The 27,238-nt window shown below is 40.7% G+C and overlaps 1 protein-coding gene across 1 annotated transcript in view; it reads left to right on the forward strand.

Annotated features, from left to right (window-relative positions):
* plxna2 (plexin A2) overlaps positions 1-27,238 on the forward strand; it is a 203,044-nt gene that overhangs the window by 90,411 nt on the left and 85,395 nt on the right. The window contains exon 5 of the mRNA XM_026920718.3: positions 23,026-23,126. Within this exon, the coding sequence (XP_026776519.1) occupies positions 23,026-23,126 (101 nt within the window). The remainder of the gene's footprint in view (positions 1-23,025; positions 23,127-27,238) is intronic.

Below are 27,238 nucleotides of genomic sequence, written 5' to 3' on the forward strand. Positions count from 1 at the left end.
ATTCATGCACACAGTGAATTTCCTCTCTGCTGCTGGAGAGCTGAAGTGTGTATATCACCTCCTCTCTAGCAGAGTTGGCCCTCTTTGTCTCCGTGTCACAGTGAAGGATGTTCATGTGTTGCCCTGCATTAGGACTGATTCTACAGCGTTTACGACTTTGTCTGTCCTTTTTGAGACGTGAAAAAAATGTGCAAGGATGTTTGTTGTAAACCACAGCACAGCTAAACTGAATTAAATCGAAGGAGAATTAGAGCCGAGTGGCCTGTGTTGCATTTTTTTTTTCCAAATTTTAATTTTAATTTTCCTTCTTTCTTGTTTGTTTTCTTTTTCCAGATTTATTTTTTATATGATTCAGAAGTCTATTCATTTACTCTCCATTGCAGAGTTTCTCAAAGTTTTTGCATCCAAAAAGACCCCTTCAAATAGTTTTTCGCTGATTGTAATTGCAGATTGTTCAGTTAGTCAGTAATAAATAGAATTTGGACAGAAAAATAAATAGAAATAAAAACTTCAATGGTATTCATAGTTATGAAAGCCCTCAATTTAAGCTTTTATTTAAAATAAAAAGGTTTTTTAAGGGTTCATGGGATAATTAAGGCTCTTTAGCATCCTTAAAAGCATTCTACACTGGAAAAAATTATATCTTAGCAAGTGAAAGGATGTTGAATATGGGTAAATGTATCTAATATTTCTAATTCTGTGATTATTATTAATCATCTATAAGATTATTCAGCCTGTTTGTACTTATTTCAAGCTTTAATATTCTTAATCTGTTGGTAGCTCCGTTTTTATATAATGAGAATAAGCATTACGCTTAAAGGAAGAATATGTGACCAAGGTTACTACTTTCTGAGCTTGCACATATCAGGAACCAAATATTTTTGCTATTCAAATTCTAATAGCTGCTGCCTGAAGCAGAGCATGTATATATAAAAAACAAAAAACAATAAAAAAAAAGCAGTGTGCACAACATTGGTTCAACCAAGGTCACTGTAATATTATGCTCTTATACTTTATGGAGAATCTATTCTTATATTTTTGTTTATACAGAAATTTTGTTCAGAAATTCCATAAAAATCCGTTGACATAAAACGATCTATAGGGTTCTGTGCAACGCAATGCAATAGAATGATGTTTGCACTGTATCCCATTTTCATCCTCTCTGGAAAACTGTATCATGCAAAAGATAGTTAGCTCAAGGGTTAGGGATTGTGTGCTTCCTGTATCTGTTTGAGCGTGCACAGGGAGTGTGCATTTTCCTAGCATGCAGACGCAATGATGGACAAAAGAGCCTTGGGCTAATAGCTTCAAAATGTCAAACTGCTTCAGCTGAGAGTAGCTTCTTAGTGTGACACGGAGTAGTGGAAAAGGAGAGATACTGTAAGCGATGTGAAACTTGGAGACATTAACAATGTCATGAGCATTGGTGAATATGTGTCAAAGTGTATTACAGGAACGAGTCTACCTCTCTCGGGTTTTAAACACTGGTGTGTGGTAAATGTGTTTTTCTTCCTGCCTTGGTAAACTGAGACCAACTGAGTTGAATACACAGTACATGAGTGAGAAACCATAACAAAATTTGCACCACCCTTCTTAGATAAATAAAACAGGCGCCAAAAGCATATAGAATTTGAATCTAACAAAGCCACACCTGGGTCATATATTCATAAGCAAATACGTCATGCCTAGAAGCTTTGCATGTTCCAGCCTCACGTGTGCTGCAAGCGTAGCACGAAAAACACACCCTGTTAAAAAAAACAACTAGTGAGGTCAGAGTTTGCATCTGACTACATGAACTGTAAGTAAAGGTGGTGACCACAGTCTGTTGTGTGGTGTTAAAGCTCACTTGCTTCCTTTATCTTTCCATCGAACTTGTGGTAAGAAGGAAAGAATGGAAGAAACGCATCAGTGGCTTTTTAACAGTCTTATTAGTGGTGCTAAAATTGATATGCACTTCTGCCACGTTATTAACAGGGAGCTGGCAGATGATTCATGACTAATCATTTATTCATTTAGTTATTTGTTTGGTGAAGGCCAGAGTTTAATGCCAATCAGCAATTGTCCATGAAATTGAACTAACAAAGGCGAGCGAGATTTCTCATGAAGTGTAAAGAACATAGAGTTCTGTGCTCATGCATGTTATGACCTGCGCCCCTGTACAGTTCGCGTTAAAGCATTGGATGAATTTAGAGAGAAAAGCAACAGAAATATGTCCTTGTAAAAGGCTGCCATCTGTCTCCATTTTAGTGTGAGCAGAGAAAATGAAGAGAGAGGAGAAGTCCAGTGCATCATGGGATGATGTGTAAAGTCAGCCTTGACGTGGCTCAACAGTGTCACGCCTTAACAACGTCTTCTCTGCGCCCACGTTTCTATTAGAATGAGTGTGAAATTTCTATCATCCTGACTAACACGGGTGGGCTCGTGAATGAAGTGTCAGCTTTCACAAGAAGATCTGACTCCCTGTCATTCTTCGATATGGTCGTATTTTTAGCGATAAGCGCTTCGCTGTAAGATCCACAACCGTGTTTCTGAAGCCCGCCTCCTCCCGTCCCTCCCCATCTCACCCCATAAAAGCAGCATTCTTACTTTGGAGATCATCAGCTAATAAAGGAGACTTCTTTTTAACTTAGCAATTTCCCCCCCAAGTACTCAGCTGTGAAATTTAAAATCCATGCATGATTTCCTTCTTTTCCTGCTTCGGGAACCCAGATTACTTGCTTTGTGTCTTTTCAACCCTTTAACCTCTATCTTGCACAAAAACAGACACACATCTCTTCCCGCCTCAAAGCACCTCCACCTTTGTTTGGCCAGGGATGAGGGATGTGAAGGAAATGAGGTGTGTGGTTATCAAGAACTGGGAAATAGGATTTTTTCACCCAGACAGAGACTGACTAGAGCCTCTTTCTGCCTCCCACACCATGCAGAGCTGGAGCTGCCACTCAGAAAAAAAAAACACTAGTGCTCTTATTATGCCTCTGGAGCCTTTCAGGCAGATATCATCTACTTATTCTATATCTGGTTTCAGAAAAATTAAAGCTACAGCATGGATGGCTAGGATGGGATGCTAAATAATTCTCCTGCAGGTGTTCTGCAAAACATATCTGTTGTGTACGTTTTTTGAAATATGTCTACAATTTATATGCACATGGCCTCTGTGCACTGATGGTCCTGTACACATTGCTCATGGTTTACGGCTGCCCCCCCCCCCCCCCACACACACACACACACACGCACACCCCCCCGATTTGCACTGTCCCTCATAGCAGATGCAGATTGAGTTGGCCCATAGCCACTTTTGCTTTGTGTGTGTGTGTGTGTGTGTGTGTGTGTGTGTAGCAGTCTGTAAGTGGGTTTGTGTGTGTCTGTGGGGGTTGTTGGGGGGGGGGAGGCCTTTATGTGAGCGAGGGGCTAACAGGAAATCAGCGGAGCAAAGGATGTGATTAATGAGAACAAAGCGGCATTAATATTCAGTTAAGGGCAGTGCACGCTCTCGTACACACATGCACACACACACACACACACTCACGCACAGACACACACACGTACATCACTATACACAAAACGCCCCTGGTATATTCGTAAATCTCTCTCACAATAACCAGTGGTTCTGAAAGATAAAGAGAGCAGGACTTACAACCATGTAGATAAGCTGTGTTGAGCTATCATGTAAGTTCAGACTATGTGTGTGTGTGTGTGTGTGTGTGTGTGTGTGTGTTTCTTTTTGACACACCCCAATTTCGGTGTTTCCCTTTTAAATACGCAGCAGCTTTTCAGCTTTTGGCCTGTTCACCCACTGGTCTCTTCTTGACCCCTGTTAGAGGGCTTGTTGAAGAAAAGCTACAAGGAAGTCATTTGACCAATGACCTCCATCCTCCCTTTCCTCACCAATCAATGTCATGTAGCCTGCTTCACACAAAGACATTGATGAAGTCAAGTTGCCACACTGATGGAAGGGGAACAATGACAATATTCTTGATTTGTCTAAGCTATCTATCATGGACCAGTGTAAAACCAGAGAAAACCAATAAAGTATTTCTGAAGGAATTATATGCTATTCACACAGGTAGTACTCTCATCTGGTAGCAATTTGGTTGAAATTGTTTTAAAAAAACAAAACAAACAAAAAAAAACATATTTTTGTGTTTGCATCCTGTTCCTGTAATTCTCTGGAGATGCATGTTCATGCATGATAGGAAGGAACATCAGTCACACAGTATAATGCCCTAAGCCCAAAACTATTGGCAGAACTTTTGATTGGGGTCAAATGCAATTTCCCCTACAAGGCACATTTGACAGTATCGCACCGTACATCCCATGCATTCATAAAATCCCTATCTGCGTTTTGAGGACAATGTGACTAGGATTCATGGTGGAAATTGAGCATTCATGCCATGCATTGTGCAAAATTAGTGCAACCCGCATCACCTAGAACCATATGCATATCATTATTGGTTCTGTAGTTAGCATCCATGCTACTTTTCAGCAGGATGTATTTGACAGTATAGAAAACCTGGCATATGCTAATGGAAGTTTGATTTATTTAACATCACATCACTCCTTATCTCAGGCTACAGGGGGTCGGTGCTGCCGAAACAGAGGTTGTTGGGAAAAGAATCAATTCCAGTGCTACAGTCTATTCTGGAACTGGTGTCAGCTTCTGGCAGGTTGACGACGTCACTTGCCATTGATATGGTTACAAATCCTGATAAATGCCCCTGTCAATACATATGATGTTATTGATGAGGCTATTTAACTTGCTCTGTCTCTGAAAGCTAGTCACAATCCCATTCTCTCCTTTAAGGGTGTACCACAATGCCATTATCTCTATCTGTACCTGTATTTATAGATATTCCAAATATTCATATCTGTATCGGAATTAAAGCCAAAATGGCCTAAATTGGTTCTTTAAATGAATAAAATAATTATCTCTACCACAATGCCCCCAGCAACACTAAAAAAAACCCAGAGGTAGAAATGCTAGCACTGTCAGCATGGACTATGAATTCTAGAGATGTGCACAGAACTGTTTTTTTTTTTTTTTTTTTAATCTTGGTTGCACAGTTATTAATTTTAACCACCGCGATCTCGATCACGCAGTTAAAGATGCTGTAAATACATTGCACAGCGCTGCATGTTTGTGCTCCCTCACACCGGAATGAGAGTAAAAACCTCCTGCTAACACAGCTTTTTTGTTGAGTATCATGGGATCTCAGTCTGAAAAAAAAATAGCGCACCTCTTATTTATATCTGTATTTGTATTTTGTATCTGTTATCTGTTCATTCGGAATAATGTATTCGTGCTTGCTTAAATCCCTACTCTCCTTGGAGACCTGGTATCATCAGGACTCAGGTGTGTGGTGGGTTTGAGGTCAGCGCCTGACCTCAGCAGTGTATCGAAGTGCAAGTGTCAGCTTCGAGGTCAGCTCCAGGTGGACACTGCAGGTCGAAAAATATCATGTGATCCTCCTGTATCCTCCAAGAGATATATTAATTCATTCCGCTTTTGTTTTTATTTTTCCGTGTAACAAACCAAGCCCTCATTTTTGCATGAACTCCATTCTATAAGTATTGGTTTTAGAGCTCGGATTAAGGCTAAGCATGGTTAGTTCACAGACCAGCCAATTCTATCCTCTTTATTTGATAATAAACCTCCTGTCAGCTTCAGTTAGCTCATTAATCTTGATTGCTAGACGTCCATTGTCTCCTCTGCTGTATTGCTACTAGGGTATTGTGTGCTGTTGTTGGGCTCAGGTTTGGGGCAGCAGTGCAAGGTCTTCGTTATTGTCACTAAACAACCTGAACAAACTCCTGTTGTCCTGATGGCAGGGTATAGATTTCGCCCTGCATAAGGAGACAAGCATGTGTCACACTTGGTGTTATTAGTGTATAGCTGAGGCAGGGGCCAGAGGCAGTTTCTGCACCTGCTCAACCATCATCACTGTCTTAAAGGCTCTCCAGGGAGTTTTCACTTCTCTGCTGACTTAATATCTTCTAATGAGGAAGGGAATACTTGGAATCTGGTGGCATACACTAGTTTAGATGTTTGCCACTCTTTAGGGGGAAAAATAACGAAACTCAGCATTGTTGAAAGCACCAGCCCCCAGAAAGTGTAAAAGCTGCGTTCACATTTCCTCAGTCTGTCCATTGTTCATCAACCTTGTGTTGGACATATGTGACAATGAGATGTGTCAGTGTAGCATAAAATGTATTGTCAGGCATCAGTCAAATATGTGGCTAAGTGGTGCGTCTGCAATCTGTTTTTTTTTAAAGGAAAAGAAATCTTCGTGCAAAATAAACAAGTTTTCCCTGTATTTATCACGGTTGTGTGGGCAGTGAAGTGACAGTTCTGTAACTTTCTCATAGTTCACTTCTCCCAGAGATGCTGGCTTGTTGGCTCAGGAATCAGGCGCAAGGATGGCAGGATAATAACATCCGCAATTAAAATGTTCTGGCGTGTCAGGAGTCGTCGTAGCTGTCACCAAGTGACTGTATAATGGGGGAGCCTCTGTGCATGCCTCACCATGCAAAAAAAAAACTCCCAGACATCAAACACATCACTGATAATGGCACTTCTCTCTCCTAATTGCAGGCTTTAATTGCAATAATTATTTACAAGCCTAATTAAACAAAAAAAAGAAATCTTGAGGAGAAGTAACTGCTAGTTCAAGGAAACACGCACGGTTGTGTCAAGAGGCAAGACTGCAGCAGGAGAAACGCTGCTAGCGTGCTATCATTATCGCTAGCTGTCTAATTGGTGGAGGCAGTCCTGTATGACTTGCTCGTTTCGCTTTCTCTCAGTAAGTGAACACAAACTGGCTAACTGAGACAGAGAGTGCCTAATGACTTCATTCTCTGCCAGTGCATAGAAAACTGAAACAGCACTCTCTAAATATCTCTGGGCTTCTTTGTTCTAAAATACTCTAGGGAGAGGGGAGGGATGGCGGCTCATCAGATGGCGCGTTTGGACTAATGTTTAGGTTAGGCACAATTGTAAAGAGCTCTGCCTGGGCCAACTGCTTAGGTGTGGAGTTAACTCAGCACACGCAAGTGTGATTGTGGAGATAATGCCTTATATGGGAAGCTAAACATTTCATATTTGCTTCCTTTTTTTTTCTTTTTCTAATGCATTTTGAGCACACCGATGAATATCTAAAGTACACGCTCTCCTTTGAGATATTTAAAATGTGCTGCTGACTCAATCTTCCTGGCTAATGCAGAATAACCTCTTATCTGTTGTTGACTACATGTTTTTCTAAACTTTCACTAAACTTTTATCAAGAGAGGATTATCTTTTTACCAAGCACGATTGGGTAGCAATTCAAAAAAACTTTTTTTTATTTATCGCATTCGGGCTTTATTAATCCTTGGCCCCAAAGATAGCAGAACAACAAGCTCCTCTTTATCGATTACAGCCAGCCAAATGTGAGCTGGGTCTCAGGCTGTGCCAAGCCATAATGGGTATAAACTTAACCTACCACTGCGCCTGCGTGCTTCAAGACTGAAGCTGTCAATGTCTACCTGCTCTTTTGCTGATGAATGTCACTGCGAGCTGGGCTCTCCTCCTGTTTCTTGTGGGGAGGAGGGTGGTAAACTAAGCCCCCCTGCCTGCCGAGCATGCCCCAAGCATCCCGTCAGGTTCAGCTGTAAATGCCGGGCAGGCTGGCAGGCGTCCCGGTCCTGCCTCCCACACCACTACCCAGTTCTGGTGCCTGCCAGACCCACATATGCTCTTTGTCTGAGCTGCTGAGCTGCTAATGCCTTAGACACAACAGCAAAAAACCCTGCACCATGTGAGACAATTGATTTCTTCACTTGCACAGAAGTGGTGGCAGGTTTTGCCTTTTCCTGGAACTGTATATGCCAAAAGAGTGGCTAGGGTCTCTGTCTTAGAGCAATGCCACCGGCCAACAATACTCCCCCTGTCCTCCTCCATTGCCCATATTGAGAGAGCTGTCAGACTGAGCTGTGCTGATAGATGGTAATGGTGTGTGTGTGTGGGTGTGGGTGTGTATACATCTGCAACTATGTATATTTTCTTTTCAGTCTGGTCAGCACTCACAGCCAGCCACCAATAATGCACCTCTCTGTAATGACCATTCATATGTAAATATGATGGATAAGTGCCTGCCTGAGCTGGTGTTGGACCTGTTTTAGCCTAAATTCTGAGAAATAAACTCATATCCACCCATCTAAATCAATTTAAATGAGTCAAAACACATTAAGTCCAAATCTTTATGCATGTATGAATTAAAATCGCAGAAAGGCCTGCTATTAATTTATGCCTGCTTTAGGGCTGCACCTACTAATTGACAAAATAGAATTAAATTGATAATGAAAATAGTTGAATATCATTATCAATAAGTTGGTCTGAGTTATGAAGCATGCTGGGACATGCACTATGTCACTTCATGTTGCATGTTACAGAGAAACTCTTTACATTACACTATACTGTAGGCCTCATGACATAATTAGTGTTTTCGTGTGAGTAATATTTCTATTTGTAATCATTCATTTGTGGATAGTGTGAGAAACAGTGGAAGCACAATGTGCCTGGTTGAATCCTGCTTATAGGCTTAACAGCTGTGTATTGAGCTGTACTACCCTATCAAGTTCTCTAGTTCGTACATTTATACACTTAGTTACATTTCAAAATACAACGCATATCTTGTCATGCATTATTCAGTGACTAGAAAAGCTATTTAAATGAAATTGTAAGTAGTTAAAAGTCGTGTCACTTATAAGTAGTTAAACTATTTTTTCCTTGATAAATATTGTTTCATTTTCTTAGAATACACAATTTATATATTTTTTCAATATATCTTGTATGTAAAGTCATGAAGTCTCCATCCTGCTTTCAGTTCACATTGCAGTCGATCCCAAAAAAGAGTCTATTCACTGATTCCAGGCATTGAAAATGAGTCGATTCCACACATTGAAACTGATGGCAAGCAAAATTCATTTATTCAGAATTGAGCAAATCAGGGTGTGTAATGCAAGAAAGACATAGCTGCAAAAAAAGTGTGTGGAACTAATAAAAATGTACAGAATACTGTCACCTTGCATTAGTCTGGGTGTCTCATTTGTTTAACAGAAGCGCTTGATAATATCCTCATGCTATGACAGATTATCTGGTAAATGTCAGTAATGTTGTGTTGCAGTTAGAGATCTGTTATTTAATTAGGCCTAGTTCTGTATTAAGAGTTATGTAGTAGTATTAGTTGATTGAACTACTGCAAATAAATATTTTTAAATAAATGCTGTTGTTCTTTCTGCTGCTCCTGTTAGGAGGCGCCACAGCGGATCATTGTTCCACATGTTTGATTTGGCCTAGTTCTTATGCCCTTCCTGACGCAACCCTCCCCAATTTTTTATCCAGTCTCGGGACCGGCACTGGAAGTGCACTGTCTTGTGCAACCCCAGTGACTTGGGTTGGAATCGAACCCCAGGCCGTGGCGAAGAGAGTGCAGAGCCCTAACCACTAGTATTTTTAAAATAAATATTTATACTATATAATTTATTAAGTTTTTTAAAATAATCTTACTAAATGATTAATGAAAACAATCAATAGATTAATTGATGATGAAAATAATTGTTAGTTGCAGCCCAAGCCTGCTTATTTAAGATCATCTACAAATTCAGGTATCATTCCTGTGCTGACTTACACAGATGCTGATGAAGGAGTTGGATGAATTTGATGTGAATCATTTGGTGTTTCTGGTGTATCTCTATAGCAGCACTAACAGAGGCAATAATGGTAATGTGAACAGGCTCATTGCCACCCACAGAGCAAATGATGGATGTCACTCTCAAGCGCTGAGCTGGCAACACACTAAGTGAAGCAAATGCCATTCTGCTTTTAGTGCTGGAATTTTAAAAGTGCTACTTTTTATTATTTTCAGACATTTTTCTGTTATTCCTGAGTGTCTATGTAACACATTTCAAATGATTTTGATTTAGGAAGCTAAGAAATCTAGTAAGGAAACTAGAAAGCTAAGAACCTCCATTCAAACAAAACCCTTAAGAAACGCTTTTTTTAAGACCCTACGTCTTTCTTACAGTTTGTTTTCCCTGAGACCGCCCACTAGTTATGAATTCTCAGGCTGGTAGTGAGGTTAAGACAAAGAGAACTATAGACAGCTTCGTTATCTGTGCATTCTCTTGGCCTCTTGTCACCCTGAGAATACGAAGGACTCCTCAGAGAGGCTGAAATTAATGAGGAGTATGCAACAGCATAGCTCTGCTTTTCATCCCACACCACAGAGCTGAAGGACATTGTTTACTTAGCTTCTTCGAGCTCCACAGGTGGACAAATTATTCTACAGCCATAAAAAAGAGAGGGAAAAAAATGCATCTCTATCTCTGTCACATAATAATCAGGAAATCTTGAGATCAGCGGAGTGAATCGGATGGGTACAGAGCATCAGCTGCACTCCCAGGTGTCAATGTACTTCTTTGTAAATTGGGCTTTTCTCAGGGTTGGTTTGCTGCTTGGACGAGGATGTGTGTTTGTGATATTACTGGTACCAGTCGAAGGCACCTGAGCCTCATAATGCCCCCACCTCCTTCCAAACCTTCAAAAAACCTAGCCAAAAAACATGCTAGGCAAGTGCCCATTGAGCAGGCACCAGACCAGTGGGGTGCAGTCAAACCTGCCATCTGTATATTCTCATTCTCAGACACACACACACACTCCATGATGTGAGGAGGGGGAAACAAAGAGGCAGCAGAGGGGATTTAAACAAATGGATACACACAACAATGTACAGCCCTTGTCAGACAACCAGAGCATGAATTTCCTTACAAACATGTCTGTTGTCTTCTATCAGGCACGCGAATACACACATAAAACCTGAACGCGTACTCACAGAGGAGCTCACAAAACCCAAAGCACAGACCCAATCAAGTGGGCTCCCAATCAACCCTGGGATCAGAGCGACACTCTGTCTGGCTGCTGTGTTTAAATCAATAAGCCCCCCACTGTCTCCCCTGCAGATCTACTTGTGTGTGTGATAGAAGGAGAGAGAGATAGAGGGACCTCAGCCTGTTGCTTGGGATGGCTGCATTATTAACTCCTAGCACACTGGCTGAGGCGCTGCCTGCTGTCAATGCCGACTACGTTATTAGCTTAGAGACTAGCTTACCGCTGCTTGGGGACCTGATGGAGCTGCTGGTAAAAAAAAAAAAAAAAAAAAACCTGCTGCAAATCTCTCCATCCATAGCAATCAAGCATCTGGTGTCTTTCAGTGCTGGGACTTAATAATATTATGGGTGTTTTGATAATTCTTTTTTTTTTTAATTCTGCTCCAAGCAGCATAGCAAGCAGAGCATCGTTGTAATTGCATCAGCAGCCTCATCAGTTAGTTTATCTTGACAGTAGCATTGTGAGTCCTGTGACCAGTCAAAGCCTTTCACCCTCATGGTGAATGGAGTTCTAGACCTGCACGCTCATGGATCATCGGGAGGAAGATACTTGAGCTTAATTGACAGACTGACTGGCAGACAGACACCGTGGGCTTTCTGTGCTGCTTCCCTAAGGAGCATCAGATCAGGCTTACCAGCTGTGTCAGGAGGCTTGGCCTGTCTTCTTTTTCTGTGTCTGTCTTTTTCTCATTAGAGTTATAGTCCTTGTGGTGATTCTTTCAGCTGCATGCATGTTAAATATCTTAAGCATGTATCAACAGTCTGTTGTTTCATGTTAACCAACAGAAGATTTTTGCTTGTAATATGCAAGCTAAGGTGATGCACAAGTGTTAATAGTGATATGGTAGTGTCACTCTGTGTGTGTGTGTGTGTGTGTGTGTGTATGTGTGTAGGCATACAAGCACTAGTCAGCTCCCTTCACACAAATAATGCCTCAGTGGTACCCACTCCTACCTCACCTCTTTTCTCCCCTCTCTGGCTTCCCAAAAGAAGGTTTCAGTCATACATAATTAATATACTGCTCTCTCTATCGACTGGCTGCAATTTTTAGCTCCCCATCTCCGGTCGATTCACCCTACTCTTTATCCGTCAGTCTGGTTCTTCTTTTCCTGAATTGTTTGAGTTAGACAGGGCTTCCTGGAATGCCATGACTCTTACACTGCATGTTTTAAAGGGCCATCAGGACAGGGTGAAGGGCATTGCCCACAGCTCACTCACTAATGCTCGCTCAGTCATTTATTCTGATGCTCTATTTCAACACATTTAGCACTGTTTGACTTCATTCAGTTATAGAAGAGTAAGGATTTATAATCGCACTCTCTGCTGGCACCCAGAACAGGATGGGTTCCTTTCTGAGTTTCTCGTTCCTTTCAAGCTTTCTTCCTCATGTCGTGTGAGGGAGATTTTACGTGACACCATCACCTCTGGTTTGCTCAATAAGCATTTAGATCTACATCCAGATTTCTATAAAGCTGCTTTGTAACCATGTCTATTGTTAAGAGTGCTATACAAATAAAGCTGAGTTGAATTGAATTAGTGCCGCCATAAACTAGCCAATAAACGTCCTCTCCTACAGGCTTCAACTTGAGAACATTACAGATACAGCAGCCCTGTGTGACTCAGAGCCTTGTGATTTCTGCTGGTATTCAGTGACTGGAGTAAATTATTCTTATAATAATGGCTTTTGAACTCTTCTAGTAATGAACTACTATAAACTGCTTTCAGATGGACAGCATCATGACCAATAACCCTTATTTGCTTTCAGTGAAAGCCAGAATATAAAAAGGGGAGATTATCTTTCTACACTAATACAGCAAAAATCTTTAAACATTAAAAGTCCTTCTGGCTGAAAGGCAGTAATAAGAAAAGCCCAAAGACAGCTATCGTGGGTTTTAGATAATAGGCTCTGCACTCCACCACTCAGCACAACCTTACTAAGCTCTTACTACTGGTTTCTATGCTAAACGTTCTTAGTTGGATAAAGCTTCATTTTGTTGGGTCTTGCAATGAGGTGAAATATTCATATTATGCATATTATTTCAGGAAAGAAAAAAAAACAATACTACAAAGCAGACTTTTCCGCACCTTGGCATGAAGAACTGCTTTGCTTACAAACATGAAAAGTAGCCATTCATCATAGCGCTGATGGAGAGCTATAGTATGACTGAGAACAATAGGCCTAGAAATTGAGCTCCACAATGAGGCTCTTTCATGTGACTTTATAGTGAAATTGATTCACTAGAGCAGGCTGCGTGATGCAGCTCTTTCCTGCGAGTCATTTATCAATGCAAGACACGTGAATGTGAGATAAAGGCTCTAGTAATGGAGCATAACAATGAGGTTTATTTGAATGACCTGGTATTGTCAGTGCTATGACCCAAGCCTAGCCCTAGGAGCCCTATGACGCAGCTCTGCCGTGAGCCCAATCCTGCTTTCCCTTTCTGATATCACACTGAGCCACTGAAGGATACACTCATTCAGTAAACTACTAGAAGCACAAAAATGCTGTATTTTGTTTGTAAATGTTTGTAATGCATGCTGATATCAGACACTTTGCTGGCTATTTATGGCATAAATAGGCTTCCTAGTGCTGGAGTGTCGGAATGTTTCAGCTGAGCTAAGTCTGTGCATTCAGGCCAAATCCCATAAACAAACAGTGCTAATGGGACAGAAACAGCTCACCAAGGGGGTCCAGACACAGAAGCACACACAGAACGGCATAGATGAATGCAATAGCATTCAGCGCAGTCACATTTAGCAATTTGCAGTGCCAAAACATTAGAACCCCTCATGATGCATTTTGATCAAATTCAAATTTATATATATATATATATATATATATATATATATATGTATAGACGTGCCATTTTGGAGATGCACTTTCCCAGTCATCTAGCCATCACAATGGCCCTTTTCAAAGTTCCTCAGATCCTTACGCTTGCCCATTTATCCTGCTTCCAACACACTGAGAAACTGGTAGCATGTAAATCAGAAAACTTTTCTTATTATACTCAGATGTGCTTTGTGCATTGGATGTGCTTTGGTGAACAGACTATATACTATTCACCTGATTTATGATGGAAGCTTAAATTTTGTCTTCAGCAGTGCCTTTAACGGACACATTGTGCTGAGTGCAACTTAGTGCCACACCACAGTAATGCTGGCTTTACAGGAAAATTACACAGTTTCATTGAACATAACAGCCGTGAACAGAAAGATGGCTGCTCTTGAATCCTCTATGGAGTTAAAAACCCTGGATTTGTTTTTTCAGTTGCAGGAATGCTGCCTGTTTTCCTCCGTACACATTTTTTCACCGAGATTCCAAACCGTTGGAAACTCAAGAGTTCCAGATCTGTCCTGAAGAAGAACTAAACCACTTTCCCACACTGCAGGACTGTGACCATTAATAAAAGTGAAGCAAACTCTTTAAGACATTTGTGTGGTAGTCTGGGATAAAAAAATGTTGTAATTGTTGTGGCTGAATTCTGGCAAACAGCCATAAAAGACAAAATAATCATGTTTTGGCCAAAATAGGGGATTTCTGCCTATAGAATCCTTTGAAACCTCAACTTAAAGAACCCATAAATATATTTCACCAAAACAATGTGGAAATGTTTTTTTCTTTACATTTTAAATCCTGCCTTGGCTTCTATAATGTTCCTGCCAGTTTAACAAATGCAGTGGTTAAAACACAGTCAGACTGTCTAAAGATCTCTAAAACGTTGCAACCCAAGTGTGATTTCCTCACACAATGCCATGGCGCAATGAACATAAGCCTAATCAGATCAGTTTGTAATCAGATACTGGCTTTCAAAATGCCCACAATTCTCCTACGCCACAGTCGGAATGAAATCTTTTTTTTTTTTCTTTTTTTTTTTCACTTCTGACGGTAGCTAGGTTTTGTAATGCTGTAACTTTACTTGTGGTTGAGATTTGAGATACATTCACAAGAGAAACATATTTCAGTTCAGAAAGGTCTGCAGGTCTGTATATAAATATATATAATCTCGACTCTATATATATATAGATGTATATATATATATATATATATATATATATATATATATATATCTTTTGCTTTGTTGTGTAAATATAATTTTAACATTAATGCATCTTTTAATACCAGGTGCTCAGCCTGCCAGTAGGAGCATTTATAAAATTCTCCTGTGACATTTTCACAGGCCACTTATGTAAAAACAAAGCATTGTGAAGAAAAGAATTTCACTATGCTGTAATGTATATGTGACCAATAAAGGCTTCTTCATTGTAAAAATGTTTTGCCATTCATGTTGCAGTATTGATATGAACAATATGAAACTAGTTATTTCTTACGCGGTAAAAAGAAATGTTTTACAAATGACAGGAAAGCTGCTCTGTCATTTTGTGATTCTATTTGACTAAGAAGCACAGTTTCAGTATGGCAAAGTTTACCTGAAGAGTTCCTGCATTGTACAGAAATGTCTTCTCTGGTGCAGGAGCTTAACAGACATGTAGAACAATAAAACAGGAGGTAAAATTGAACCTGGTTAATCTGGTGGAAATGGGTATAAATAGTATGAGTTATCAAGAAAGTTCCCAAGTTTCTTAAAAAAGGTTCCTGTCATGGAAATGCCCTTATTATTTAATGAAAAAGAAAACCCCACCTTAGTAATCATGAATTTGCCCAACTATTCCTTCATCCATCCTCTCTAATGAAGTAATGAAAAAAGCTATCATCTTGCTCACCTTGCTCCTGTTGGAACCTCCACTTTCTCTTTCTCTCTCTCTCTCTCTCTCTCTCACTTTCTATCTCTCATTTGCCTGCAGCATTCTGGAGCCCTGCTGCGAGACCTCCTCTTGCAATCAAGCATCATTTGATTGAGTTTTCATCATGCCCACACACACACTCACACACACACACACACACAAACACACACACAAGCACATGCTTGTTCTGGGAAAACTGAAATGAAGGAGACTATGTGAGCGAAAACAGTTAGGAAGTTTGTGTATGGTGTTTGCTTGGGTATGTGTGCAGGCCTAAGGCTCTCTGTGTGTGTGTGTGTGTGTGTGTGTGTGCTTCTGCTCTTTCTCACCTGGGGAGTTAAAAGGCCAGATTAGCCTGCATCCCTCCATGCTGTATGTCTGTCATGGTGGCACACAGAGGCAGAAGGAGAACGGAGAAGGGGTCATTCACATGCCGACCTCAGCTTAGCCGAGCATGGATTTATCCCAGGTGGATTTGTGTGTGCGTGTATGTGTGTGTGTGTGTGTGTGTGTGTGTACATGCATTTGGAATACATTAGTTCATAAGTGAATTGTGCATGATATGATGCATGCATTATGCACACCCCATAGTTATTCCCTGCAGGTTTGTCAGTTTAACAGATTTTTTCCAGGAGTAGCTCTGGGCCCATGTGGCAGTGGGATTATTGCATTGTGCATGTGTGTGTGTGTGTGTGTGTGTGTGTGTGTGTGTATGGTGGGGTTGGGGGGAGGTATTAGGAGCAATAGTTTGTGTGTTTGAGAGGAGATGATCGATAACTCCCATTGCTGTTAATGCAAGACTCACCGCTTCTCATTAAAAATGAATGTGTGTGTGTGCATGAGGTGGTGGTCTATCCCAGAGGTGCCAGCTGTTTATCATTCCACCAGAAGAGAGTGGGAGGGGTCAGAGGCTGGGCAGGTTGCTATAGTAACTGAGGCTCTCATTGCATGTGGTTTTATAGTGGAGTTCCAGTGCCACTGTACATCAGGAAACGTTGTCAGGAGCTGAGCTTGTGCTTAAGCCAGATATTGCTTCTAATCATTTGCCATGATTCTTCGATATCTTTCTCCATTTCCCTTTCCATTTCTTTACATCCTTTCATTTTTTGCTGACACCTTTGTGTATATTGCGATACATATTTTGTTCTAAGATTGTTCTATTTACACCTATGGAAAAAAAATCCTGCTCCTTCCTTCTCTCCTTCTCCCTCTCCCTCCCACCATCTCTCTCTCTCTCTCTCTCTGTCTCTCTTTAATGGTCCTCCATTCCTCTTTTCTCAGCCAGGGGGTCTAGGAGTTAATGTGAACATTTTTTTTCCTCGTGTCTATAAGTAGCTCCCAGCACTTACAGCATGCTTCATTTCTCATCTATCCAGCAGTTCACGTCCTCTCTGCATGTCCTTATGCTAGCTGATCTCAGATCAGTTTAGCTCTGCTTTATTCCGTTAAGCTCTGATTTCTGATAAGCTTAGCTCTGTCTCATCCGAATACCTCTGTGCCTCCTGATGTCAGATAACCTTAACTCTTCTTCATTCTCGTATAGCCATGCATACTTTTTTAAGATCACTATAGCCTCTACAATATACTGATGCCTGCTGATCCCAGATCAGTTTAAAGCTACCTAATCTTCATACCAGTATGCCTTCTCACTTCAGTTTAGCTTTTCCTCATCTTAGCTCATAATAATCTCAGGTCACTTTAGTCCTCTGCCATTCTCATTTACTGTATGCATATCTCCTCCTTCTCAATCAGTTTAACTCTTCTTCATTTTCATATGCTTGTATTTACATATCTGAGATCAGTTTAGCTCTCTCATATTTGAATTCATATGGCCCCTGCTCTCAGATCAGCTTAACTCTTCATCATCATGATGCCTCCAGAGCTCTGATCATTTAAACTCTGCTTCATTTTCATATCGCTATGTTCCTGATCTCAGATCTGCTAAACCTCTCATGCACCACAGTGGAACCACCTGTGCTTTCTTAAAGGCTGGCTTATACTTCTATTTGCATATGTATTTGCATCACATGGTTTATGGGTAAGCGTGGCACACAGACGCACACTGACGGACACACGTGCAGCCATCCACATTCCTAACAGCACGTTGTGTGTTTCTATGGTGCTGTGTGTCAGTCAGTCTTCAGGCAGAAGCTGATTGGTTGTGGATACAGAAGGTTAAACTAGGTTTATTAAACTACGTTTATTAAAATTGTGATCTCTGTTTTCGAAGCAATTTAATTCAAGAGCAACCATTACATAAAACAGAGAGCCACTGTTCCACCTTATTTGCTGTGACCATGGACCATAGCCACATGCAAACACTTGAAGCATGGCAACTTGACCACATCTACAGGGAGAAGCAACATTAAAGAGCTGTGAATGAATTCTAAAATGATTCCCTCTTGTACTGAGAAGGAACAAATTTGTCTTAAACAAATGTTTAATATTATGTACTAAATATTGCATTTTCAATTACTGAACAAACAAAATGAAAAATTATGAAAAGAATGAATGAGGGGAGTCAATCATGGTTGCACGGACCATCTCACTCAAAACTCAGTAGTGCCATATTACACATAGAGTGCGTTTATCAAGACCAAATTTCATCCATGGATGGTTTGTGAGTTGCTATCCACAGAACAGAACCAACAAGTAATTATTTAACTGGCTGTTAATATTGCTTGTTTGTGTTTCCCTTTGGGAGGACATACTACACTCTTGGTACAGTAATATGGAGTTTTATTCTACGTAGCAGCTATTGTTGGTCAGGATTTAGGCTACTGCAGTAAACCAATAACTCAAAATGCAGATGTGCTGTCATTCACAAACATCTGCTAGAAAAATATAGCCACTGCGGTCAACTACAGTAATGAAAGAATTTAATAAATATACTTATCTTTATGAAATTCTTTCAAACTCATGAGTGAGGATCATGATCTCAGTTCTAGTCTTATTTCATCAAGAATCATAATCGTATGTAAACCAGGCCTAACTGGTTAAGCCTTGCCTTGTAATATTATACCCGTTTATACCAGTTTAGTTAAGCCTCATTGTCTAATACTGATGTCTCCTGGTCTCAGATCAGCTTAACTTCACTGTGCAATCAAATCTTTATTGCATCTCATTTAAGTTCAGTTCAGCTCTACCTCATCATGTTCTTATGCCTTGGTGGCCTTGTGATCTCAGGTCACCATCCTCATACCCTTACACATCTTCAGGTTGGATGAGAATCCTCATGTATCTACTGATCTCACGTCAACTTAGCTATTTTACTCACTTGTGTGTGAATTAGGACCCCGGATGCTAATCAGTATTTAGGGTGACAGGGGGTTATCCTTTATTAGATATTCCAACACAATAGACCAAGCTGCTACTTTCTCCTTTAAAATACTGCTTTAAAATTAGTATGAATGTATCAGAGCAATATTGTCAGTAAGAGTTTAACTAAAGTTAACAGTAATAATCAGATGGAGATAAATGAAGTGAGTGTGTTTATATTTAACACTGCTGTAATTGTTCTGATGCTTAACTGAAAAGTAATATTAACAATACAAATTGTACTTTCACAAAAAAAAAAAAGAAAGAAAGAAATGTTTTTTTTTGGCACATTCAGCCAGTATACAGTAAGTGTGTGGGCATATGAATGATTATACATATTAGAAACACACACACACACACACACACACGCACACATGCAGCCTGCTCACAGTAGGAGAACAGGCTTCATTGTGTTAGCTCGCTGTGTTGAGTGACTGTGGCGTGTGGTCAATGTCAGTGTGGACAACACACTGGCTAACAGCTGCCGCAGTTTGCCCCAAACTCCTTTCTTCTCATTTACAGCCCCCACTTCTCCCTCACACACGCACACTGCATACACAAATGTCCTGCTCACTACACAAACACACACATACACGCACACCTGCTGAAGTATTATCATCATGCTTGGCAGCTGCCTCTCAGCCATTACTTTTTTATCAGCTTCTCACATATCCATACATCTGGCTGAGTGAGAGTTAGGCTGAACTAATATTCCTCCCCGGTTAGCGTGCTGAGAAACGCAGCCTTGCTTATCAGCGGCGTCCATTCACATTGCACACGAGGCACAGTCCCAAAGACTACACCAGAAGCCTAGGCTATGACAGAGCGTCATCTGGCAGCGGGCCAGTTTGTCTTATGTTATTGCAGTGTGAGGATGGTGTCGGGAGCCGCTGAGAGCCGCTGGCCGCTCTGCTTTGTTAGTTTTGGCCCCTGGTGTGAGTGTTTGTTAGCAAACGCCTGATGTGATGGACTCATTACTTTAGACCACCTGTTTGTCCTGGGGCACAGAGAGAGAGGGAAGAAAGAAAGAGAGCGTCACCCGCAGTCAGCTTTCATATCTGCTGTTGAGTGACACTGTATGTGAATATAAACAGTGTGTGTGCGTGGGTGTGTGTGTGATTCATCAGGCAAAAGTGAGTGCCTCGCTCGCTACAAACAAAAGTGCTGTTGATTAGCCAGAGCTGCATGTGCATCTTTGTTGAGAGAAATGATGGTGAAGGAACAGTGGAGCATTGCTTCCCTACTCAGACACACTAATGACATTAAGCACGGTCCTACCACATCATACACACACACACACACACACACACACACACACACACACACACAGTACGACCCTAAGTGTTATTCACGCCATCCTGTTACACACACCATGGGCTTAACCATCTTAAAGCTTACTTCATTTTCTCTTGAACACATGGTGCAGAAGATAGAAAAGAGTTAGCCTTGGGTTTTTCTAGAACTATTTTCCCTACATGAGAAGTGCATACTGGATGAAGTCAAAAACTGTGTTGTACTCTGAATGGATGACACAGGAGACTTTTGACAATGATTAACACTGATACCAGTGACATAGCCAGGAATTAATCACTGTGAGATCTGTACAATTAAATTGAAAAGTGCGGCGAGCTCATGAATTTTGGGTGGATGCCAGCAGAAGTAGTGGTGGCATTCAGAATTTTTCATTTAATTACTTAATGAGCGATCTGCAATCAACCAACCTTTCTGTTCTAATAACATTCATAGGTGTTCCACTGAAAATGATTAAAAAAGCTTGCTAGTAATAAAGGGGAATAACATCTTACTTTGTAAAACCAGTACAAAAATCAATGCTTCTTTTTCTCCTCCTGCTGCTGAAAAACCTCCAGTATTTCACTGGCAATCACCTCAATATCCCCCAGCTCAGACTTTAACTAGCTGGCTAGTAGCTTTCAAATAGAAGCAGGAAAAAAACAGATGATTCTGATTGGTTACTCCTGTTTCTGAGCATAGTAACTGGTAGCCAATGAAATGTGATTAAACAAACCAATGGACATGTTTGTTTGACGTCATAATTAAGAATAATTATAATGATAATTAATTGTTGAAGTTTTATGAACATCATTATAGAACAGTTACTGCAAAGTACGCAATGTAGCTACACCTCTGACTGACACTGACACTGATAGGTCACTTAAGGTCATGTGATCAGGAGTTAATCCTGAGCACTGCTTTTTAAACCCTTCTTCAAGTATATTATTCAATATCTACAGCGTTACTGAAAGGAAAAGGTGTGTGGTTATGAGAGTGGAGTTTAAGACAGGACCATCTCGGCATATCTGTGTGCTTTTTAAATATGAAAACTGCGTTTTGAAATAGATCTGTATTAGTGTGGATTTGAGCTTAAATCTAGGCATCAGGTTTAAGTTTAATTAATGCCAACTGACCTCCTTTATGCTTTATTAATGATGATAGAGTGTAAAAAATATTGAAAGAAAAATGGATAAAAAACAAACCATACATCTCTTTGCACTGCCAGAGTGTGTGTGTGTGCGTGTGTGTGAGCTATCCAGGTGTATTTTATAGGACTTTTTTTTTAGCATAATCAGAAATGCAAGCTTAAAATAAGAAAATATACTCCAGTGAAGAAAAAAAAACCCGAGAGGAGTCGGCTGGTTGTCAGGACAAGGCTGCCCCAGCATGTCAAGCATGTGCCGAGTGGCTAAGGGCATTGTGGCTCAGTGAAGGAAAAATAGCAGCTCTGTACCTCACAAGCCATCTTCTGTTCTGACTGGAGTGTGTGTGCGTGTGTGTGTGTCTATATTTAGGAGACATCATAGTAGAGAGAACGGTGTGTGCATCTTGTTAGCAATTAAAGATTAATCACGTTGACCATAAACCAATTTGCCCACAAGCGAAAAAGACTAACGTGCATGATTTAAGCTTACAGCTATAACCTGGATATGGAGACGTGAGTGTGGACGTTTTGTCTGTAAAAGTGAAGTGTGCTGTTGTTGTGGACGTGTGAAGCATCTCTGAAATAAACATTTGACCGCAGAGCATCACTCTGAAGCCAACACTTAACTCTCGATTTTAAGTACTGATTTTTTTTTAATTATAGTACAGACATTGCAGTATGTTTGATTGTCTGTGTGTATGTGTGTGTATGTGAGAGAGGGAGGGAGAGGCTGTGTATGTGTGTGTGTGTGTGTGTGTGTATGAGAGAGAGAGAGAGGGAGGGACTGTCTGTGTGTGTATGAGAGAGAGAGGGAGGGAGGGACTGTGTGTGTGTGTGTGTGTGTGTGTGTGACTCATACCTGACTGCACAAATGCACTGTATCTGTACAATAGATTACTGTTTGGGCCACATCATCTTTAGCAAAGCCCCCACAGCTGCACTCGCTAGTGTTCATCTTTCAGATAAGCTTTAAAACAAACAAACACCACATACACACACACACACACACACACACACACACACTGCACCAGTTGCTCCTGCTGCACACTCTCCTGACCACCTGTCAACCACTCCAACCTAGTTCACACACACACACACACATGCAGGCACACACATGCACACACAAGGCCATTAATATCTTCATTGTCCACCTTTTCACACACACACACACACACACACACACACACACACACACACACTCCTGTGTGCTACATTTGTGTTTAGCCACTGGTGTTATGTATTATGAATAAAATGCATGTTGTGATGTTTTCCTGCTGGCTCTGCCCTCCTGAGATGATAGAAATCAATATTCCTTCTGTCTAACCCTTATCTACTTTCCGCTAGATCCAATTAACTTCCTTTGAACGCCCCGCTGTTGGGTCTGACCAATAATGAAAAGCTTGCTTTCAGCTCAGCGAGAAGTCAATGAAAGTTCACGTTTCATGCTTCAGTCGGACTTTTCAATGAACTCCCCGTGATTGTGTCGCTCGTATGATCTGTAAATCAAATCTAATCTTATTGGAACAGATTGGACATGTGTGTGTGCGTGTGTGTGTGTGTGTGTTGGTGAGCAGGCTCTGACAGCAGCTGTCTGATCTTCACAGGTGACGCAGGTGCCCATCGAGTCCTGCGAGCAGTACGGAACGTGTCACGAGTGTCTGAGCTCTGGAGACCCGCATTGCGGCTGGTGTGTGCTGCACAACATGTAAGTGCTCTTTCTACATGACACTCGCTGTGCTGTCGATTAGACCATGACAATAACAGAGAGCTCGTGATGTCAGTCTCTCTGAGATCAGTCACTCCATCACTACCTCCTCTTCTCTTTTCTATTTAGAAGCCCAGCTTATATGTGATGATGTGAAACGGAAATAAATGCACTTTATGTCGAAATGAAACAAGCAAGCTCAGCGGTTTTGGGACGATGATAGCTGACTATACTTCAAAATGTTATTAATGATTCACATTATTTTGACCTCATCCATGCATTGTATGATGCTGCAGTCATTTACAGATGAGCCTGATCAGATCTCATGACATTTTGACAGAAGATTATATAAAAACAGGATTTTTTCAATGATAAAAATAATGATAATAATGATAAAGTTGTGTGACAGGAGATTTGAGTGTACATACGACAATCACTGGTGATTTAAGCACAGGTATTGAATCAGCTTCAGCTGCGTGGACGCAAGCCCCTAGCCCGCTAATCCTTTACGTCTATGTTATATGCATACAGCACACACTAACATACATCTAATTAACATGAAACACGCTCTAATTTGTTGCAATAGTGAGCCATGGAGAGGGGAAAAATCAGTCAAGCTGAATTAGAGGTGCATGTTGCTGCAGATAAAAATTTCTGGAATTTAATATGGGTTATGGAAGTGTACTTTGTTTATTTTATTTATGTATTTATTTATTTAATAAAGCTGAAAAATGACCTGTCCTCCAACCTTACCAGCGGGTAGTTATGTGAATGTTACTCATGAAATCCTAGTTATTTATAGAACTTGAATATGTCAATAAGACTCTTTAATTACCCTTGAAGAACCTCTTTTTCTAAGTATGTCATTTAAGCACTACTCTTGATGGAGATGGAAATATGTAGTTCATTCTGGCTTTCACTAGAGGTTTTGTGTTCTTGTATTTCAGGAAAGTTGTTTCTGAACAAATGCTGAACAAATAAATCCTTATTTCAAGCTTATTTCAGGTTTATTTGTCATTTGGACAAAATTTCAGTGACAATCGTACACTGAAATGCTTGTCGTGAGGCTCAGGTACTCTACAGATGTGCATGTATATATATATATATATATATTTATATCTATATCTATCTATCTATCTATATATATATTTTACACATCAGTAAATAAAAGGGGACAGAGAGAAGAGATTATTTAAGAGAGTATAAAAGGCAGAGGAAGCCGCAGTACAAGGTAGCATTTAAAAATTAAAAAAAAAATTACTATTAAATTAGATGTAGTAGTATGTGTAGTGTGTAATAAATATGTACCATATATTGCACAGAGACAGGACTTAGTCCTTAGCAGCAGTAAAGTGGTAATAGTGCCCTTAGAAATATTGCAACAATATTCCTAATAAACAAAATGTTGAAAAGGCTGAACAGCAGACTACAAAACAAACAAAACTGTCTTCAGTGTGTTGATATGAAATTATAATAACTTTAAAAAAAGTGCTATGAATAGCTCGTGCTATCTCTCTATGAGGCAGTGTAGTGCCTGTTGTACACAAAATCACTTAGCACTCAGTGAAAATACTAATGAACTGATAAAGGTCCATGTCTGTGGTTCACATTTATAAATTACATGTTGACACTAAAGCCACATGCACAATTTATATGATTATCAGCATTATTTTAATTGCTCTTCTGTTACATACTACTGTATATACTACTTGCTTTAATTCATGGTACTGATATTCAGTTCGATGATTTAACTGCAAAATGTTTCACTCAAATGTGCACACACTCCAAGAAGACGTGAGTTTGGCAACACGTGCCAAAGATGCAAGTGATGAGGGGAATTTGTGTACACTTGCTTTACAGTGAGATTTGAGCAGAGGGGCCACTATGAACAGAACATGGTACAAATCATTTGAATTTCATGTTGTCTTTAGCACTTTAATTTTCTCACACATTCACCATCCCTGTTTTATTTTTAGTCAGGATTCTTTGTGCTAGGTAATTCTGTGTAGACACATTCTATCATCACGCTCTCGCTGACCAGATGTGTGCAGAACAGCTTTTCTATTTATACGTCGGTGTTTTTTCTTTTTCTTTTTTTTTTCCACGTTTGCACTGTCTAAGCTTTGAAAAGACTAGATTTACACTGTGAGAAAGTAAATGCTCCCACAGTAGCCCCCAGCTCACAGCGTAGGGTCCGTCACTGTCACCTGGTGGCTCATGTGTGTTACAACACCCAGCTTCATCAGCTTCAGTCTTAGCAGCATATTCCACTGCATTGCCATTTTTAATTTGAATTCATCACATAAACAATTATCAACTGCCTTTTTTTTCTGGGCTGAATTTACAGCAGGTATTACACTTCCTCCTGTATGTTGCTTGCTAGTTCATGTCTCCTTTCCCTGTTGGCACACCGAACACAGCTTCATCCTAATAACAGTCAGCTCGAGCTACTAGCATTTTCCTAATGGTGGCAGCACTGTGAAGAGTGCACTTAAAGTAATTTGCGTAGCCCTTGCGGCGCAATGGGGACAAATAACAGCTCGAGTGCAAGGTACTTTAGTGCGGCTCTTCAGCATGCCAGAACAGGTGCTGTTAGTCTCCGCATGCTTAAATACTTTTAATTTTAGAAATTCTTTTTCTACTGCGTTTTTATATTTTTAGTTATGAGACGCTACACCTCTCATAAACTCTGTGTATGTTACACAAATCCTCATATGTACGTTCACACACCTGTCGTAGTGTCTGCAAAGCTGTAGAATCACCCATCCACCCACACACACACACACACACACACACACACACACACACACACACACACACACACACGCACATATGGGATGCTATATGAAATCATTCAGTAAACTTGGTTATAGCTGCGCTGACACAATATTATTCCAAATGCTGTTGATCAGCTAAATTTGTTGTCTTTTGTTTATTACTAGGAGGTGTTGGAATTCTGTGTCACCTGAAATCTTATTACGTTTGGTGTAACAGAAAAAAAAAATCGAATTTCTTATTTTTGATTAAGCTTCTCCATTAAGATTTTATGTGCATGGCGGCACAGCAGTGTTTCCTGTTTATTCTGTATCACTGTCCTATGGTTTTCTCTATTATTCTCCTTTCAGTTTATTCTCTCTTCTCCTCTCTCCCTCTCTCCCACCACCTTGTCATCATACCATCAGCCTCAGATGCAGCCACATCGGGCACATTTTCCACAATTTATGTTGTCTTGATGAAATTAGCCTCCTCTCTCTCTCTCTAGCTGTCTCTCTCTCTCTCTCTCTGTCATTTCTCTCTCTCTCTCTCTTCTCCCCTCTCGTCTCCCGGCTCATGTCTGCTTATTTCTCACTCCTGCAGACCCCTTAAGTGTCTCTCCCTCTAGATATGACAGAAAAGAGAGAAGACAGAGACAAAAAGAAGGATGGCTCTCCATGCATAATCTCTCACACCTTTGAAGCTGTGAATGGGTTTCTCTCCCTCATTCTCTCTCTCTCTCTCTCTCTCACACACACACACACACACTCTCTCTGCTGTTCGTTACACATTCGCCTCTCCTCAATAGCAGTGCTCTAGTGCTGCTCTGGGCCTCGTAATTAGCTACATGGCATCACATTAGCATGATGCAGCTCGAGTGACGAGCGGCACAGTGAAGAAAGTGGTCAAGACTAGCGCTTCTTTCTATCCCCCCATCTCCCCCATCCCCCCGAACCTAGCCACAGAATGGCGCGATCCTCTGACGGCCCCTGTAATTACCGGCAGCTGCTGCCTGACGAGTGAAAGGAGAAGGAGAAGAAGAAAGAGCGAGCAGAGTAGAGGGTGACGGCCAGAGAAACGAGTCTGATTTTAGCACGCCAGGGCCACACAAAAGCATCCAGCGTTTAGATTGCAGTTGCAAACACGCTTTTGTCTCAAGCACCCTCGAGTCTCATGGGTGTGGATAAGAGCAAGCTTCAAGCATGGTCCTCATTATGCACACACTCATTCCCAAAGCTCAAACTCAAAGATTGTGTCCTCATTCAGGCCATTCACAGGCTGAAGAAGGGTGGCTGGAGGATGGAGAGAAAAGAAAGAAGGATGGAGGGAATAAAAATAGCGAGAGAGAGAGAGAGAGA

The sequence above is a fragment of the Pangasianodon hypophthalmus genome, chromosome 16 (assembly GCF_027358585.1).
Source record: "Pangasianodon hypophthalmus isolate fPanHyp1 chromosome 16, fPanHyp1.pri, whole genome shotgun sequence".
NCBI classification, from domain to species: domain Eukaryota; kingdom Metazoa; phylum Chordata; class Actinopteri; order Siluriformes; family Pangasiidae; genus Pangasianodon; species Pangasianodon hypophthalmus.